This window comes from Tachypleus tridentatus, chromosome 1 (genome assembly GCF_004210375.1).
Source record: "Tachypleus tridentatus isolate NWPU-2018 chromosome 1, ASM421037v1, whole genome shotgun sequence".
Taxonomy (NCBI): domain Eukaryota; kingdom Metazoa; phylum Arthropoda; class Merostomata; order Xiphosura; family Limulidae; genus Tachypleus; species Tachypleus tridentatus.
This window is the reverse complement of record NC_134825.1, coordinates 178110958-178132337: the sequence shown is the minus strand read 5'-3', so window position 1 is coordinate 178132337 and position 21380 is coordinate 178110958. Positions and strand designations below refer to the sequence as shown.

The window sequence follows — 21380 nt, the reverse complement described above, 5'->3', positions numbered from 1 at the left end:
AATTGCTGTGTTATTATATATTATATAGTATTCTAACAGATAAAACCTTTTCTTCAGCCTGCCACGGTTCTTCAATGAGATATTAATTGCTATGTTATTATATATTACATAGTGTTCTAACAGATGAAACCTTTTCTTCAGCCTGCCACGGTTCTTCAATGAGATATTAATTGCTATGTTATTATATATTACATAGTATTCTAACAGATGAAACCTTTTCTTCAGCCTGCCACAGTTCTTCAATGAGATATTAATTGCTATGTTATTATATATTACATAGTATTCTAACAGATGAAACCTTTTCTTTAGCCTGCCACAGTTCTTCAATGAGATATCAATTGCTGTGTTATTATATATTACATAGTATTCTAACAAATGAAACCTTTTCTTCAGCCTGCCACAGTTCTTCAATGAGAAAACAATTGCTGTATTATTATATATTACATAGTATTCTAACAGATGAAACCTTTTCTTCAGCCTGCCGCAGTACTTTAATGAGATATCAATTGCTGTGTTATTATATATTACATAGTATTCTAACAGATGAAACCTTTTCTTCAGCCTGCCACAGTTCTTCAATGAGATATCAATTGCTGTGTTATTATATATTACATAGTATTCTAACAGATGAAACCTTTTCTTCAGCCTGCCACAGTTCTTCAATGAGATATCAATTGCTGTGTTATTATATATTACATAGTATTCTAACAGATGAAACCTTTTCTTCAGCCTGCCACGGTTCTCCAATGAGATATCAATTGCTGTGTTATTATATATTACATAGTATTCTAACAAATGAAACCTTTTTTTCAGCCTGCCACGGTTCTCCAATGAGATATCAATTGCTGTGTTATTATATATTACATAGTATTCTAACAAATGAAACCTTTTCTTCAACCTGCCACGGTTCTTCAATGAGATATCAATTGTTGTGTTATTATATATTACATAGTATTCTAACAGATGAAACCTTTTCTTCAGCCTGCCACAGTTCTTCAATGAGATATCAATTGCTATGTTATTATATATTACATAGTATTCTAACAGATGAAACCTTTTCTTCAGCCTGCCACAGTTCTTCAATGAGATATTAATTGCTATGTTATTATATATTACATAGTATTCTAACAGATGAAACCTTTTCTTCAGCCTGCCACAGTTCTTCAATGAGATATTAATTGCTATGTTATTATATATTACATAGTATTCTAACAGATGAAACCTTTTCTTCAGCCTGCCACGGTTCTTCAATGAGATTTCAATTGCTGTGTTATTATATATTACATAGTATTCTAACAGATGAAACCTTTTCTTCAGCCTGCCACGGTTCTTCAATGAGATATGAATTGCTGTGTTATTATATATTACATAGTATTCTAACAGATGAAACCTTTTCTTCAGCCTGCCACGGTTCTTCAATGAGATATCAATTGCTATGTTATTATATATTACATAGTATTCTAACAGATGAAACCTTTTCTTCAGCCTGCCACAGTTCTTCAATGAGATATCAATTGCTGTGTTATTATATATTACATAGTATTCTAACAAATGAAACCTTTTCTTCAGCCTGCCACAGTTCTTCAATGAGAAAACAATTGCTGTGTTATTATATATTACATAGTATTCTAACAGATGAAACCTTTTCTTCAGCCTGCCGCAGTACTTTAATGAGATATCAATTGCTGTGTTATTATATATTACATAGTATTCTAACAGATGAAACCTTTTCTTCAGCCTGCCACAGTTCTTCAATGAGATATCAATTGCTGTGTTATTATATATTACATAGTATTCTAACAGATGAAACCTTTTCTTCAGCCTGCCACGCTTCTCCAATGAGATATCAATTGCTGTGTTATTATATATTACATAGTATTCTAACAAATGAAACCTTTTTTCAGCCTGCCACGGTTCTCCAATGAGATATCAATTGCTGTGTTATTATATATTACATAGTATTCTAACAAATGAAACCTTTTCTTCAACCTGCCACGGTTCTTCAATGAGATATCAATTGCTGTGTTATTATATATTACATAGTATTCTAACAAATCAAACCATTTCTTCAGTCTGCCACGGTTCTTCAATGAGATATCAATTGCTATGTTATTATATATTACATAGTATTCTAACAGATTAAAGCTTTTCTTCAGCCTGCCACAGTTCTTCAATGAGATTTCAATTGCTGTGTTATTATATATTACATAGTATTCTAACAGATGAAACCTTTTCTTCAGCCTGCCACGGTTCTTCAATGAGATATCAATTGCTGTGTTATTATATATTACATAGTATTCTAACAAATGAAACCTTTTCTTCAGCCTGCCACAGTTCTTCAATGAGAAAACAATTGCTGTGTTATTATATATTACATAGTATTCTAACAGATGAAACCTTTTCTTCAGCCTGCCACAGTTCTTCAATGAGATATCAATTGCTGTGTTATTATATATTACATAGTATTCTAACAGATGAAACCTTTTCTTCAGCCTGCCACGGTTCTTCAATGAGATATTAATTGCTATGTTATTATATATTACATAGTATTCTAACAGATGAAACCTTTTCTTCAGCCTGCCACGGTTCTTCAATGAGTTTTCAATTGCTGTGTTATTATATATTACATAGTATTCTAACAGATGAAACCTTTTCTTCAGCCTGCCACGGTTCTTCAATGAGATTTCAATTGCTGTGTTATTATATATTACATAGTATTCTAACAGATGAAACCTTTTCTTCAGCCTGCCACGGTTCTTCAATGAGATATCAATTGCTATGTTATTATATATTACATAGTATTCTAACAGATGAAACCTTTTCTTCAGCCTGCCACGGTTCTTCAATGAGATTTCAATTGCTATGTTATTATATATTACATAGTATTCTAACAGATGAAACCTTTTCTTCAGCCTGCCACAGTTCTTCAATGAGATTTCAATTGCTGTGTTATTATATATTACATAGTATTCTAACAGATGAAACCTTTTCTTCAGCCTGCCACGGTTCTTCAATGAGATATCAATTGCTGTGTTATTATATATTACATAGTATTCTAACAGATAAAACCTTTTCTTCAGCCTGCCACGATTCTTCAATGAGATATTAATTGCTATGTTATTATATATTACATAGTATTCTAACAGATGAAACCTTTTCTTCAGCCTGCCACGGTTCTTCAATGAGATATTAATTGCTATGTTATTATATATTACATAGTATTCTAACAGATGAAACCTTTTCTTCAGCCTGCCACGGTTCTTCAATGAGATATCAATTGCTATGTTATTATATATTACATAGTATTCTAACAGATGAAACCTTTTCTTCAGCCTGCCACGGTTCTTCAATGAGATTTCAATTGCTATGTTATTATATATTACATAGTATTCTAACAGATGAAACCTTTTCTTCAGCCTGCCACGGTTCTTCAATGAGATTTCAATTGCTGTGTTATTATATATTATATAGTATTCTAACAGATAAAACCTTTTTTTCAGCCTGCCACGGTTCTTCAATGAGATATTAATTGCTATGTTATTATATATTACATAGTGTTCTAACAGATGAAACCTTTTCTTCAGCCTGCCACGGTTCTTCAATGAGATATTAATTGCTATGTTATTATATATTACATAGTATTCTAACAGATGAAACCTTTTCTTCAGCCTGCCACAGTTCTTCAATGAGATATTAATTGCTATGTTATTATATATTACATAGTATTCTAACAGATGAAACCTTTTCTTCAGCCTGCCACAGTTCTTCAATGAGATATTAATTGCTATGTTTTTATATATTACATAGTATTCTAACAGATGAAACCTTTTCTTCAGCCTGCCACGGTTCTTCAATGAGATTTCAATTGCTGTGTTATTATATATTACATAGTATTCTAACAGATGAAACCTTTTCTTCAGCCTGCCACGGTTCTTCAATGAGATATGAATTGCTGTGTTATTATATATTACATAGTATTCTAACAGATGAAACCTTTTCTTCAGCCTGCCACGGTTCTTCAATGAGATATGAATTGCTATGTTATTATATATTACATAGTATTCTAACAGATGAAACCTTTTCTTCAGCCTGCCACAGTTCTTCAATGAGATATCAATTGCTGTGTTATTATATATTACATAGTATTCTAACAAATGAAACCTTTTCTTCAGCCTGCCACAGTTCTTCAATGAGAAAACAATTGCTGTGTTATTATATATTACATAGTATTCTAACAGATGAAACCTTTTCTTCAGCCTGCCGCAGTACTTTAATGAGATATCAATTGCTGTGTTATTATATATTACATAGTATTCTAACAGATGAAACCTTTTCTTCAGCCTGCCACAGTTCTTCAATGAGATATCAATTGCTGTGTTATTATATATTACATAGTATTCTAACAGATGAAACCTTTTCTTCAGCCTGCCACAGTTCTTCAATGAGATATCAATTGCTGTGTTATTATATATTACATAGTATTCTAACAGATGAAACCTTTTCTTCAGCCTGCCACGGTTCTCCAATGAGATATCAATTGCTGTGTTATTATATATTACATAGTATTCTAACAAATGAAACCTTTTTTCAGCCTGCCACGGTTCTCCAATGAGATATCAATTGCTGTGTTATTATATATTACATAGTATTCTAACAAATGAAACCTTTTCTTCAACCTGCCACGGTTCTTCAATGAGATATCAATTGCTGTGTTATTATATATTACATAGTATTCTAACAAATCAAACCATTTCTTCAGTCTGCCACGGTTCTTCAATGAGATATCAATTGCTATGTTATTATATATTACATAGTATTCTAACAGATGAAACCTTTTCTTCAGCCTGCCACAGATCTTCAATGAGATATTAATTGCTATGTTATTATATATTACATAGTATTCTAACAGATGAAACCTTTTCTTCAGCCTGCCACGGTTCTTCAATGAGATATTAATTGCTATGTTATTATATATTACATAGTATTCTAACAGATGAAACCTTTTCTTCAGCCTGCCACGGTTCTTCAGTGAGATATCAATTGCTATGTTATTATATATTACATAGTATTCTCACAGATGAAACCTTTTCTTCAGCCTGCCACGGTTCTTCAATGAGATTTCAATTGCTGTGTTATTATATATTATATAGTATTCTAACAGATAAAACCTTTTCTTCAGCCTGCCACGGTTCTTCAATGAGATATTAATTGCTATGTTATTATATATTACATAGTGTTCTAACAGATGAAACCTTTTCTTCAGCCTGCCACGGTTCTTCAATGAGATATTAATTGCTATGTTATTATATATTACATAGTATTCTAACAGATGAAACCTTTTCTTCAGCCTGCCACAGTTCTTCAATGAGATATTAATTGCTATGTTATTATATATTACATAGTATTCTAACAGATGAAACCTTTTCTTCAGCCTGCCACAGTTCTTCAATGAGATATCAATTGCTGTGTTATTATATATTACATAGTATTCTAACAAATGAAACCTTTTCTTCAGCCTGCCACAGTTCTTCAATGAGAAAACAATTGCTGTATTATTATATATTACATAGTATTCTAACAGATGAAACCTTTTCTTCAGCCTGCCGCAGTACTTTAATGAGATATCAATTGCTGTGTTATTATATATTACATAGTATTCTAACAGATGAAACCTTTTCTTCAGCCTGCCACAGTTCTTCAATGAGATATCAATTGCTGTGTTATTATATATTACATAGTATTCTAACAGATGAAACCTTTTCTTCAGCCTGCCACAGTTCTTCAATGAGATATCAATTGCTGTGTTATTATATATTACATAGTATTCTAACAGATGAAACCTTTTCTTCAGCCTGCCACGGTTCTCCAATGAGATATCAATTGCTGTGTTATTATATATTACATAGTATTCTAACAAATGAAACCTTTTTTTCAGCCTGCCACGGTTCTCCAATGAGATATCAATTGCTGTGTTATTATATATTACATAGTATTCTAACAAATGAAACCTTTTCTTCAACCTGCCACGGTTCTTCAATGAGATATCAATTGCTGTGTTATTATATATTACATAGTATTCTAACAGATGAAACCTTTTCTTCAGCCTGCCACAGTTCTTCAATGAGATATCAATTGCTATGTAATTATATATTACATAGTATTCTAACAGATGAAACCTTTTCTTCAGCCTGCCACAGTTCTTCAATGAGATATTAATTGCTATGTTATTATATATTACATAGTATTCTAACAGATGAAACCTTTTCTTCAGCCTGCCACAGTTCTTCAATGAGATATTAATTGCTATGTTATTATATATTACATAGTATTCTAACAGATGAAACCTTTTCTTCAGCCTGCCACGGTTCTTCAATGAGATTTCAATTGCTGTGTTATTATATATTACATAGTATTCTAACAGATGAAACCTTTTCTTCAGCCTGCCACGGTTCTTCAATGAGATATGAATTGCTGTGTTATTATATATTACATAGTATTCTAACAGATGAAACCTTTTCTTCAGCCTGCCACGGTTCTTCAATGAGATATCAATTGCTATGTTATTATATATTACATAGTATTCTAACAGATGAAACCTTTTCTTCAGCCTGCCACAGTTCTTCAATGAGATATCAATTGCTGTGTTATTATATATTACATAGTATTCTAACAAATGAAACCTTTTCTTCAGCCTGCCACAGTTCTTCAATGAGAAAACAATTGCTGTGTTATTATATATTACATAGTATTCTAACAGATGAAACCTTTTCTTCAGCCTGCCGCAGTACTTTAATGAGATATCAATTGCTGTGTTATTATATATTACATAGTATTCTAACAGATGAAACCTTTTCTTCAGCCTGCCACAGTTCTTCAATGAGATATCAATTGCTGTGTTATTATATATTACATAGTATTCTAACAGATGAAACCTTTTCTTCAGCCTGCCACGCTTCTCCAATGAGATATCAATTGCTGTGTTATTATATATTACATAGTATTCTAACAAATGAAACCTTTTTTTCAGCCTGCCACGGTTCTCCAATGAGATATCAATTGCTGTGTTATTATATATTACATAGTATTCTAACAAATGAAACCTTTTCTTCAACCTGCCACGGTTCTTCAATGAGATATCAATTGCTGTGTTATTATATATTACATAGTATTCTAACAAATCAAACCATTTCTTCAGTCTGCCACGGTTCTTCAATGAGATATCAATTGCTATGTTATTATATATTACATAGTATTCTAACAGATTAAAGCTTTTCTTCAGCCTGCCACAGTTCTTCAATGAGATTTCAATTGCTGTGTTATTATATATTACATAGTATTCTAACAGATGAAACCTTTTCTTCAGCCTGCCACGGTTCTTCAATGAGATATCAATTGCTGTGTTATTATATATTACATAGTATTCTAACAAATGAAACCTTTTCTTCAGCCTGCCACAGTTCTTCAATGAGAAAACAATTGCTGTGTTATTATATATTACATAGTATTCTAACAGATGAAACCTTTTCTTCAGCCTGCCACAGTTCTTCAATGAGATATCAATTGCTGTGTTATTATATATTACATAGTATTCTAACAGATGAAACCTTTTCTTCAGCCTGCCACGGTTCTTCAATGAGATATTAATTGCTATGTTATTATATATTACATAGTATTCTAACAGATGAAACCTTTTCTTCAGCCTGCCACGGTTCTTCAATGAGTTTTCAATTGCTGTGTTATTATATATTACATAGTATTCTAACAGATGAAACCTTTTCTTCAGCCTGCCACGGTTCTTCAATGAGATTTCAATTGCTGTGTTATTATATATTACATAGTATTCTAACAGATGAAACCTTTTCTTCAGCCTGCCACGGTTCTTCAATGAGATATCAATTGCTATGTTATTATATATTACATAGTATTCTAACAGATGAAACCTTTTCTTCAGCCTGCCACGGTTCTTCAATGAGATTTCAATTGCTATGTTATTATATATTACATAGTATTCTAACAGATGAAACCTTTTCTTCAGCCTGCCACAGTTCTTCAATGAGATTTCAATTGCTGTGTTATTATATATTACATAGTATTCTAACAGATGAAACCTTTTCTTCAGCCTGCCACGGTTCTTCAATGAGATATCAATTGCTGTGTTATTATATATTACATAGTATTCTAACAGATAAAACCTTTTCTTCAGCCTGCCACGATTCTTCAATGAGATATTAATTGCTATGTTATTATATATTACATAGTATTCTAACAGATGAAACCTTTTCTTCAGCCTGCCACGGTTCTTCAATGAGATATTAATTGCTATGTTATTATATATTACATAGTGTTCTAACAGATGAAACCTTTTCTTCAGCCTGCCACGGTTCTTCAATGAGATATTAATTGCTATGTTATTATATATTACATAGTATTCTAACAGATGAAACCTTTTCTTCAGCCTGCCACAGTTCTTCAATGAGATATTAATTGCTATGTTATTATATATTACATAGTATTCTAACAGATGAAACCTTTTCTTCAGCCTGCCACAGTTCTTCAATGAGATATTAATTGCTATGTTTTATATATTACATAGTATTCTAACAGATGAAACCTTTTCTTCAGCCTGCCACGGTTCTTCAATGAGATTTCAATTGCTGTGTTATTATATATTATATAGTATTCTAACAGATAAAACCTTTTCTTCAGCCTGCCACAGTTCTTCAATGAGATATCAATTGCTGTGTTATTATATATTACATAGTATTCTAACAGATGAAACCTTTTCTTCAGCCTGCCACAGTTCTTCAATGAGATATCAATTGCTGTGTTATTATATATTACATAGTATTCTAACAGATGAAACCTTTTCTTCAGCCTGCCACGGTTCTCCAATGAGATATCAATTGCTGTGTTATTATATATTACATAGTATTCTAACAAATGAAACCTTTTTTTCAGCCTGCCACGGTTCTCCAATGAGATATCAATTGCTGTGTTATTATATATTACATAGTATTCTAACAAATGAAACCTTTTCTTCAACCTGCCACGGTTCTTCAATGAGATATCAATTGCTGTGTTATTATATATTACATAGTATTCTAACAAATCAAACCATTTCTTCAGTCTGCCACGGTTCTTCAATGAGATATCAATTGCTATGTTATTATATATTACATAGTATTCTAACAGATTAAAGCTTTTCTTCAGCCTGCCACAGTTCTTCAATGAGATATCAATTGCTGTGTTATTATATATTACATAGTATTCTAACAGATGAAACCTTTTCTTCAGCCTGCCACAGATCTTCAATGAGATATCAATTGCTGTGTTATTATATATTACATAGTATTCTAACAAATGAAATCTTTTCTTCAGCCTGCCATGGTTCTTCAATGAGATATCAATTGGTGTGTTATTATATATTACATAGTATTCTAACAAATCAAACCATTTCTTCAGTCTGCCACGGTTCTTCAATGAGATATCGATTGCTATGTTATTATATATTACATAGTATTCTAACAGATGAAACCTTTTCTTCAGCCTGCCACAGATCTCCAATGAGATATCAATTGCTGTGTTATTATATATTACATAGTATTCTAACAAATGAAACCTTTTTTTCAACCTGCCATGGTTCTTCAATGAGATATCAATTGCTGTGTTATTATATATTACATAGTATTCTAACAAATCAAACCATTTCTTCAGTCTGCCACGGTTCTTCAATGAGATATCGATTGCTATGTTATTATATATTACATAGTATTCTAACAGATTAAAGCTTTTCTTCAGCCTGCCACGGTTCTTCAATGAGATTTCAATTGCTGTGTTATTATATATTACATAGTATTCTAACAGATTAAAGCTTTTCTTCAGCCTGCCACGGTTCTTCAATGAGATATCGATTGCTATGTTATTATATATTACATAGTATTCTAACAGATTAAAGCTTTTCTTCAGCCTGCCACGGTTCTTCAATGAGATATCAATTGCTGTGTTATTATATATTACATAGTATTCTAACAAATGAAACCTTTTTTTCAACCTGCCATGGTTCTTCAATGAGATATCAATTGCTGTGTTATTATATATTACATAGTATTCTAACAAATCAAACCATTTCTTCAGTCTGCCACGGTTCTTCAATGAGATATCGATTGCTATGTTATTATATATTACATAGTATTCTAACAGATTAAAGCTTTTCTTCAGCCTGCCACGGTTCTTCAATGAGATATCAATTGCTGTGTTATTATATATTACATAGTATTCTAACAAATCAAACCATTTCTTCAGTCTGCCACGGTTCTTCAATGAGATATCGATTGCTATGTTATTATATATTACATAGTATTCTAACAGATTAAACCTTTTCTTCAGCCTGCCATGGTTCTTCAATGAGATATCAATTGCTATGTTATTATATATTACATAGTATTCTAACAGACGAAACCTTTGCTCCAGCCTGCCATGGTTCTTCATCAGCAGATATGCACTTGATGAAATTCAAGCTGGTTTTCATGGTAGTGATATAGAAAAGTCCACATGTCTGTAAGAAAGTAAGAAACGTTTGGAAAATTTTAACATTTCATTGTTTTTCAAACAAAATTCAGTTTTCCACCCTGGTAATAATTTTCCCCAACTGGCAACAACACTTTAATAAGTATTTCATAAAGAGACAAAACAACAGCAAACAGTAACGTTACAAAACTATTAGAAAACAGAAATACTCTATAGAACACATCCGAAAAACAATAATGTAGCATTCAAAACTATCACAAAAACAAAAATATATTAAGACTAGTACACGCTAATTTCCACATATGTTTATCAATATATTTCATGGATGTTTCAGGGCTACCAATTAACATACGTTAACATCTTTCTTATGGCCGACTTCTGCAGGTTCTCAAACATTTAACATAAACTTGTGGGATTACTTATCACATACCTTATTATAAAGTACAGGAATATTCGCAGTTTTAACTTTGTTTTTTCATATTATATTTATTCTTTTCACCTTTGTAACTATTTAGTGCGCTTCCGGCATATTTCTTGATTTTTGTTTTGACTGATTTACCAAAAGGTAAAAGTTCAGAAATGTCATCTTAAGTACAAGATTGCCATATAAAAGTTTAACATAAGACCAGAATGTACACAGCAATAGCTCACTGACCGTCAACCTCACATTCATAGCTAAATTTTGCGAAATCATGTTTGATCAACCAAAAGACAAAACATTACAGTGGAGGCAGTACCACGTGGTAACTTCTTTTGTAAGATGATTAAAATTAAGATCATTCATGAAATTATAATCAGTGATGACAAAAAAACCTACTTGTAGAGAAAACGGCTGATTTGGGTTGAAAAACTTTTTTTTTTTTTATGTAGAGGAGCTAACAACGTTTCGACCTTCTTCGGTTATCGTCAGGGTTTAATCGTGAACCTGATGATGACCGAAGAAAGTCGAAACGTTGTCCGCTCCTCTACATAAAAATTTTCTCAACCCAAACCAGCCGTTTTAACATACATATTTTTCTCTACAAGTCGGTTTTCTCGTCATAACTGATTATAACTGACCGATAGCTGACCACATGTTTAAAGGGGGTTATGCAACTGATTGTAGGAATGTAGAGGGCGTGCTTAGACGTTTTATTATAGTTATTAATATAGGTATAAAGGTGTTCTTTTGTGTTGGTTTATTTTGGGTTTGCGTTGTTGTATAATTAAGGCTTCTTTAATTTTGCGTTTGTTTAAGTTTGTTTCTTTATTTAGTATTTGGGTGTTTTCTATGGTTATGTTGTGTATTTGATTTGCAGTGCTCGAAAACGTGTGAAGGTGACTTTTTGTGTTCTTTGAATCTGGTTTCCATTTTTCTACTTGTTTCTCCAATATACAAGTCGTGGCAGTTATCACATTGTATTTCATAAATAATGTTGGTGTGGTGTTTGTCACTGTATTCTTTACATAGTATAGACCTTAGTTTTGTGCCTGGTTTTCGAATAAATTTGGTATTAACTGGAATGCCATATTTTGTTACTAGTTTTGCCAAAGGTTGGTCATTTTCTGCTGATGTCGGGAATATATGGTATGCAGCAGTATATGGTTTCGTGATCTTTTAATTTGTGGGATATATTTACTTTTGTTGGTTGATTTTGCTTTTGTCCAGGTGTGTGTGAAAAATGTTTTATATGGTTTGTGGAGGAAACTTATTGATGCTGATGAAGTATTGTTTTATTTTGTCTAATTCTTCGTTAATTTTATCTGGTGAGCATAGTTTTATGGCTATGTTTATTTGGTTTCTTAGTACGTTGAGTTTTTGTTTAGTTTCATGTGCTGACTTCCAAGAAATGTATAGCCCAGTATGGGTGATTTGTCGGTGGATTCCTGTTTTAAATTGTGTGTCGATTCATGTAATTTCGAGGTTAAAAAATGATATTTGATTGCTTTCTTCCTGTTCACATGTGAAGTTAATGTTGAGATGTATAGCGTTAATGTGATTGAAAAAATTAAGTGTGTGTTCTGCACACTTCATAAATCCCACAACCGTGTCATCTACATATCTGTACCAGTATAGTGGTGGATGTAATGCTGTGTTAATTACTTGTGTTTCAACTTGTGTCATAAAAATATTGGCTAGAACTGGTGATACTGGGTTTCCCATGCTTAGCCATTTGTTTGTATATAGTTGTGGTTGTTGAACATGAAGTTTGTCTTCATTGGGGTGAATTCTATGAGGGTTGCTAATTGGTTGCTAGGAATATCTATTGATGAGTTAGGGTCTCGGACATAGAGTTGTAAGGGTATCTTGCAGGCGGTTGGGAATTCTGTAAAGAGGGATATAACATCGAAACTGACTATTAAGGCTTTATGATTAAGTTGATTAAGATTAGACTTGAAATTAAAAGAGTCTTTGATGAACGAGCTTGCTGATGTTACATATTTAGAGAATGCCCATGCTATGTATTTACTAAGATACTAAGAAACCAATTAAACACAGCCATAAAACTATGCTCGCCAGATAAAATTAACGATGAATTAGACAAAATAAAACAATACTTCATCAACATCAATAATTTTTAATCGTGAACCTGACGATGACTGAAGAAAGTTGAAACGTTGTTCGCTCCTCTATATAAAAAATTGTCTCAATCCAAACCAGCCGTTTTACATATACAAGGTGTCCCAAAATAACGTTTACACTCTTTGACTGTGTATAGCTAATAAACCGTTTCTTTTGTTTCAGATTTGACTTGTGTCCAAGGATAGCGGATAATCAGCTTACAATCAAGCACAAAATATTAATTCTCAAAACTCTTTGGAAAGTCGAAAACAAAGCTGAAGTGCCAAGACGTTTTATTAGAAAGTTCCACATGGATGCGCCATCTCGTCGTAGCATTTCATGCAGCATCGCCAAGTTTGATGAACACGGAACTCTCCACCATATGACAAAGGGTCGCTCCGGTCGAACAAGATCATCAACAAGCCCAACAAGAGAGCAAGAGGTCATTGATAATGCTCTGACTTCTCCAAGAAAACCAGTGCGCCAACTGTCTCGTGAAACAGGTATCCCTAAATCCAGCGTTCATCGCATTTTGAAGCGTTCCCAATTCAAAGGTTTCATCTCATCGCTTGTTCACTCTCTGAATGAAGATGACCCTGATCGAAGGGTTGAGTTTTGTGAATGGTATCTTGCTAGATGTGCAGGCGATGATGAATTTCCACTCAAAATTGTTTGGAGTGACGAAGCAACATTTAAGCTGAATGGCTCAATAAATCGACACAACTGCACCTACTGGGCAACAGAAAATCCACATGTTACAGAGAAACATCATTTGGATTTGCCTGGAGTGACTGTGTGGTGTGGTCTGTCCACTATGGGACTCATCGGACCATTCTTTTTCCAAGGCACCGTAACAGGATTGAATTATCTCAACATGCTACAAGCGTTTGTCATGCCACGCATCCAAGAACAATTTGGAGAAGAAGAGTGTTTCTTCCAGCAGGATGGTGCTCCTCCCCACTTCCATCGCGACGTGAGAGCTTATCTGGATGCATCTATGCCAGACAGATGGATTGGACGAAGTGGAAGTGTAAAATTTCCTGCTAGATCACCAGATTTGACACCCATGGATTTCTTTTTTGTGGGGTTTCTGAAAGACAAAGTTTACAGCACAAAAGGGCAACAATTGACGAATTGAGAGTTGCAATTGAAGAACAATGTGCTTTAATACCAGATGAGATGGTGTTTGATGTGTGTACTTCCATTTCTTCCCGTTATGAGATGTGTCTGGAGCAGAACGGATTTCAGTTTAAACACCTGAAGTGAAGCGAGCAAATTGTGACATTTTACAATCTCAACGAAGGAGAGTTTTCCTTGGAAAGAATTTTATTTGTTATTTTTTCTCTTGATTTCAGTATTAAATCTTTAAATAAATCCTTTGGCTATCATATGTATCTTGTTTCATTATTAAAATCAATAAACAAGGCGAGTTATAATGATCCAAAGAGTGTAAACGTTATTTTGGGACACCCTGTATATTGGTGAGTTACCTCTTTCTTTCTTTGTGAACCTGACGATGACCGAAGAAGGTCAAACGTTGCTCGATATTCTATATAAAAAATTTCTCAACCCAAACCAGCCCTTTTTACATATATATTCATGACAATAATTCGTGGCGTATTCGTAAAATTCATATTGGTAAAAATATATTATATTAACAAATTTTAATACAAGTATATAGAAAAGCCAGTGCGTTTTCTTATCACCATGTTCAAACAATGGTCTCTGTGTTATATCGCTCAACACAAAATGTAACACATAAAAATGGTGTTATTCTTAAGTTTGTTCAACGCAAACTAAAATTTAAAACATTTCTACACACATAAGTAAACTACGATATATACCTCCAGATTTAACTGGATTAATGAACTGCTAGAACATCGATTGCTCCTGACGAAACTGTAATAGCGAAATATTAATGTTAAATTCTGGAGAAACAGGTCTTCATTTTATTTGCGTTTATAGTAATATTATTGTTAGTCTGTGTACTGAAATGTATAAACAACAAAACTGGTAAAAAATATTTGTTGATTTCTTAATCTAGAGTCTCCAACTCCTGAGGTTATTAGTAATTATGTAATTAACTACCTATCACACCTAATCTATCTTCTGTGGCTATTATAAGTTTATATAGGGATGACAAATGAAACCTAACCCAGCCCCTGTGGTTGTTATTAGTTGTGTAAGAAACAACCTGTTAGCATATGTAGTTATTATTACTTATATAGACAGTGTTCATACTTAGCCAAGCTTCTATGGTTATTGTAAGTTATACGTACAATTAAATCCAACGAGGTTATTGGTGCCCCAGTGGGAGAGCAATAGGTCTTCGGGTTTAAAGTGCTAAAATCAAGGGTTCGATTACCCTCTGTAGACACAGCAGATAGCCTGATGTGTTTTGTTATATCGACAATTTCTACTAAATCTAATAAAGTTACTGTGGTTATTGTAATTATACGTACAATTCTGGTAAACGCGAAGCTAACACTAAATTTTAATAATGACTTTCAGGTTTTCCTAATTTCGGAAGTTGCCTTTATGTTTTCGGCTAAAGCCCAAATGAGGTCACGAAGTGTGAATCGTATTTCTTACCTGGATAATATTTGAATAACATTCCTTAGGTCCATGCTGGCACGTGAATTTCCATTTGTCTCCATCTTTAGTAACCTAAAAAATACATTTATCCTGAAAAATTGTTTTATAAAACTAATCAAATATTTTAAAAGAATAAGAAAACAAAGATGAAAATAAAACGATTGGTTTGGTTTGTTTCATATTTCGCGCAAAGCTATACGAGGGATATCTGCGATAGTCGTCCCTAATTTAACAGTGTAAGATAAGAGGGAAGGCAGCTAGTCATCACCACCCACCGCTAACTCTTGGGCTACTCTTTTTTACCAACGAACAGTGGGATTAACCGTTTCTTTATAACGCCCCACGGCTGAAAGGGCGAGCATGTTTGATGTGAGGAGTCTCGGACAGTAATTCATCTGATGAAGTCGAGAAGTGTGGTAGTTGAAGTTTAACACTACAACAAGAATTACTTAGTTTTAATTTGTCGTCGTCAAAGTGTTCAATCTTTATTATTTTATTTACACCTGCCTTCAATTGATTGATATGTTAGAAAAAATCATTTGTTACTAGTTGGACAAGAATACGACTCAATGTTGTATTGGACAAAGCATATGCCTCGATTATAGTTGACTATGTTGTTAGAGTATGGTAAATTACTCAAACAATTATCGTAAATTATGTTTTAAAGTTAGATGTTTGTATTATTGTTTTACCAGAGGGACATTTGACGTCCTTGAAAGTTTAGTAAATTCTTTCAGTATTAAAATGCGTTATAAAGGTTCGAGCATATTAGGCTTAATTATTGGGTTATTCAGTTTGTTCGTGTCATATAGTTAGTTAGTTTATTTATCACTATGGTTAGTATCAAGTCGTTGATTGGTTTAGTTACCAGTATGGTTAATGACAATTAGTTGGTTGGTTCAGTTAAGAGTATGGTTAGTGTCTAAAGGTTAGTTGGCTCAGTTTTGAAACACAATGGTACCTCGGTTTTCGAACGACTCCTTCTCGAACAATTCGGTTTTCGAACATATCGTTCAATTGTCGAACATGAAGTCGGTTCCCGAACCAAGCTGTCCGAACCCCCGAAATAACCCGACTGATGACCCGAACGACCCTTCGACCATTTTTGGCCCACGCCAAGCTTGCCCAAAACATTTTACCCTCACCTGTCGCTCAATCCACACCCCTGCTAAAATCTGCTGTGAACGTTCACGTTTTTATTTTTATTTTTCTTTGTTGTTTTTCTAAATATTCTGATTAAATAAGCCACCATGGGGTCAAAGAAGAATAATGAAAGCAGCAAACCAAAAAGAAAAGTTGTTAGAGCCACAATAGAGGTGAAAAAGATCTCATAGCGAAGTATGAGAGTGGTCTTCGCGTGTCTGACCTTGCTACACAGTTTGGTATGGCGAAATCGACAGTCTGCACTATATTGAAAAATAAAGATGTCATCAAAGGAGCTGATGTTGCAAAAGGAGTGACAGTGCTTACGAAACAAAGATCACAAAGAATGGAAGAGGCAGAAAAACTGTTGTTGATTTGGGTAAATGAAAAACAGTTAGCTGGTGATAGCATTTCTGAGGTCATCATTTGTGAGAAAGCAAAGAAGTTACATGCTGACTTCCTGAAAAACACCCCAGGAACGAGTACTGATACAAGTGATGCCTTTAAGGCTAGTAGGGGGTGATTTGAAAAATTTAGAAATTGAAGTGGCAAACTTAGTGTAGTGAGACATGGGGAGGGTGCCAGTTCTAACAAAGACGCTGCTGATAAATTTGTTAGAGAATATAAAGGTGAAATTTCAACAAATTTAAAAATTGCTTTAGAAACTGTACTTTGGTTAAGTATAATCCCTGTGTGGTTGCCATATTTTTAAACACGTTAGTTTTTGAGTAAAAAATGAAACAAATTATGCGGGTCCTCGAACTCAGGTTTCTCTCGGTCGTTCGGCTGTTTCAGTGACATTTTACAACTATGACGTAATAGTTGCCAAACACGCTTCCTTGTGCGCCGACCATTTTGTTCCTTTCAGTGCTGGTATTTTATGTAAATCTATCGGTGCTTTTTTCGAATTACATACTTTGTGAGACTATTTTTTGTCTTGATATTACTACTTTATGTTTGTTTTATGATAACATGGTTTACTGCATCGCTTATGGTTGTAAAAACGGTTCGGCATTGAGCAAAAGCTTTTTTTGTTTCTGTGCAAGGAAAAGGAACCGGCAAAGTGGCGACAGTGTGTGCGGATGGTCAATAGGAAGAACTAGACTCTTTCACACCATGCAAAGCTTTGTCAAGATCACTTTGAACACTCATGTTTTGTGTCGGATCCAACTGTTTTGGATTTAGTGGGTTTCAAGCCAGGCAGGTTGAGACTGAAAAAAACATCGGCAGTAGACAGGATCGTCCCCACCATCTTTTCTCTTGTAGAGCTGAGGACCGATCTCAGACTGCAGCATACAGGTTCCACCTCTCTGCAGCCATTCCTTGCCATCACGAAAAGAACAAACTTAAAGTCATGTGTGCAGTATAAAGCGAAAAACAATAACTAGTATAATATAATAATTTAATAAGTACAAGTTTTTGAAGAATGTAACTAGACATACACATTTCACATTCATGAGCGTGTTTTGCATTTGTGGCACCTCAAAGTCAGTGAAACCTTGATTTCCTAGTCTAGACAGTGGACAAATCTATCCCAAATAGAGTATATTCCAAGTTTAAAAGCTGGTAGATCATTCTGTAGATGTTTTTGTATCATTTTTAAATATGGAAAAATTTGAAGAATTCCATTTTTCAAATTTAACATTTCAAGATAAATTAACTATTGAGACTGCTACATCTAGTTTAATTTTATAGACAGAATTATGACAATTTTGTGGAAGGGCCGAGTATTAGTTACCATAGGCGGCAAAGTATAAATAAATAAAACCCACTCTGTGATACCAATAATTTATAAACACCAGACAGGTTTCGAGATGCTCAAAATTGCACGTGAAATAATACAGACCATATTTGCTGTCATGAGTTAGGCTTACCATTCTTCCACTGGAGGTATGACCGACTCGCAACCGGCCTGGGCACTATCAGTATCACTCACAATTCCGCTACTCTAACTCGTGGAACTGTCCTCATCACTAGAACTTGTCAGATCTGTATCAAAAGTAACTGTTCTAGGTTCGTTCAGAGTAGGTTCGAATTGATATGGCACTACTCAACACTGTTCAGAACACAAAGTCAAAACAGATTCCGCCTCTGTTTCTCCGTATGCACTGGCCATGTTTATTTACATTCAACGCGCTGGCATTGGCGGTTTGTTTGGCAACTATTACGTCACAATACTTTTCCTAGCGGCAAACGTAAAAACTAAAACTTTCGGATTGCCTCTCTTAAAGGGCTCTTTCCGCACCAAGTTCTATGTTTCATTTATTAGCGCATATTTTTTATAACAAATGTGAACCTGCAAAATTAATCAGTATTAGTAGTTCTTTTGACTGTAAAGTTTTCTTTTTCTTTAAAATTCACCTTTAAGGGCTATGTAGAAGCTGAGAGTTTTATTCCCCAACAAGTGATGAGACAGGCCTCTTTTGGAAGAAAATGCTAAAGAGGACCTATATCACCAAGGAGGAGAAGTCACTGCTGGGACACAAGCTAATGAAGGACAGGCTAACTCTATTGTTATGTGGTAATGCAAGTGGGGACTTAAAACTTGAGCCTTTGCTTGTGTACCATTCTGAGAACTCAAAAGGTTTTTAAGAAAAATAATGTTCTGAAAAGTAAACTAAATGCCATGTGGAGGGCTAATAGTAAAGCATGGGTAACCAGGCAATTTTTTTATGGAGTGGGTCCATGAAGTGTTTGCCCCAAGTGTAAAGAATTACCTCACGGAAAAACAGTTGCCACTCAAGGCCCTTCTTGTGATGGACAATGCACCTGCTCACCCACCAGGCGTGGAGGACGGGTTGGTGGAGGAGTACAGTTTCATTACAGTGAAGCTCTTGCCCCTTAACACGACTCCTCTCATTCAGCCCATGGACCAGCAGGTCATATCGAACTTTAAGAAACTATACACCAAAGCACTGTTTCAAAGGTGCTTTAAAGTGTCCTCTGACACAGAGTTAACCCTCAGAGAGTTCTGGAAAAATCACTTTAATATCCTACATTGCTTGAGGATCATAGACAAAGCCTGGAGGAAAGTGTCTTTGAGGACCATGACCTGGAAGAAATTGTGGCCAGACTCAGTGGCAGATAGAGACTTTAAAGGTTTTGAGGCTGAGCCTGTTGTCGAGAGTATTGTCTCACTAGGCAAGTGTATGGGATTGAATGTGAGTGGTGATGATGTGGAGAAGTTGGTGGGAGACCACAAGACTGAGCTCACCATGGAAGAACTCCAAGACCTTCAGATGGAGCAGCAACAGAAGGCAACTGAAGAAGTGTCCTCAGATGAGGAGGAGGGAAGGGAGGATGTTCCCGGCTCACTAATCAAGGAAATGTGTGGAAAATGGGGAAAGTTACAAAGTTTTGTGGAAACATTTCATCCTGACAAAGCTGTAGCAAACCGCAGCATGAATCTTTTCAATGACAATGCCATGCCTTACTTCAGAAACATTTTAAAATGCAGGCAGAAACAAACCTCATTAAACAAGTTTTTAGTGAGAAATAGGTCCAGTGAGTCTCAAGAAGGTTGTAGCGGTGCAAAGAGACAAAAGAGAAAGAACCCCAGAAGGAGAGTTACCTGACGTTTTATGTGAGGTGACTCCCCTCCAAACAATAATAACCCTCCTACTCTCCACGTTTCTCACCACCTTTCACTTACACCATCAGTTCTCCTCAGGACAGGCAAAGTGCAGTTAAGTTTTCATTTATTGTTTTTATTATATTTATAGTTTTATGATTGACTTTATACAGGTATAAATAAGCAATATTTTACTTAAAATGCTTCATAATGCGTAATTTTTGGAGGTCTGTTACGGATTAATTTAATTTACAGTATTTCTTATGGGAAAAATTGATTCGGTTTTCGAACAGCCTTCTGGAACAGATTAAGTTCGAGAACCGAGGTACCACTGTAGTGACATTGTGTTTTGATGAAGAAATAAGAAACGTGCTCCACGATTCGTTTGAAAAGAATCAGTAAGTGAAATTGGTCCGTAAGTATTCCACTATGAGTTTAGGCCTGTCAGCGAACATAAGTTAGCTTATAAAACTTGCAATTGGACAAATATATCGTTTTCTCTTTCATTAAGATTTCACCTTACTTTTCTACTAACTAATTTTAAACAAAATCAATAACAACATAATTAAATATTGTTAATTACAGTAAATGAGTACTTCATTTGACTGTTGATTATGTTCTTCGATTATAACCTAAAATGACTCAAAAGTATAACTTTTTTCTGAATTTTAAATAATATAACACAGTATATTTCTTGAGATGTTGGTAGACAATAATAAAACACAAAATATCATAGAATTCTCGGTATTTGAACATACCTTAGCATTTCCAAATGGAACAAGCGTCAGATTCAAAATGACCGACAACTCAGAATAAGTTGGCCACAATTGTTTTACGATAAATTGCCGACAGTCAGGACATAACGACTCATAATACAGGCCTAAGTGAACTGGAGGAGCATCGACCTAAATTAACACATCACCAGAAATTACGAACTAAAACAAAATTTTTTATTATAAAATTGAAATCAACTACATGTTTCAGTTAATTGAGAAATAACGA

General features: G+C 34.1%; 1 protein-coding gene across 2 annotated transcripts in view; it reads right to left on the bottom strand.

Annotated features, from left to right (window-relative positions):
- Positions 1–21380, bottom strand: part of LOC143231491 (gamma-interferon-inducible lysosomal thiol reductase-like) — a 36305-nt gene that overhangs the window by 7113 nt on the left and 7812 nt on the right. Inside the window, exons 2-4 of one of the 2 annotated variants that reach the window (XM_076466029.1) lie at positions 21137–21283; positions 15662–15736; positions 10460–10555 (exon numbers count right to left, since the gene is read on the bottom strand). In XM_076466029.1, the coding sequence (XP_076322144.1) occupies positions 10460–10555; positions 15662–15736; positions 21137–21283 (318 nt within the window). The remainder of the gene's footprint in view (positions 1–10459; positions 10556–15661; positions 15737–21136; positions 21284–21380) is intronic. The other variant, XM_076466036.1, reaches the window with a different exon arrangement.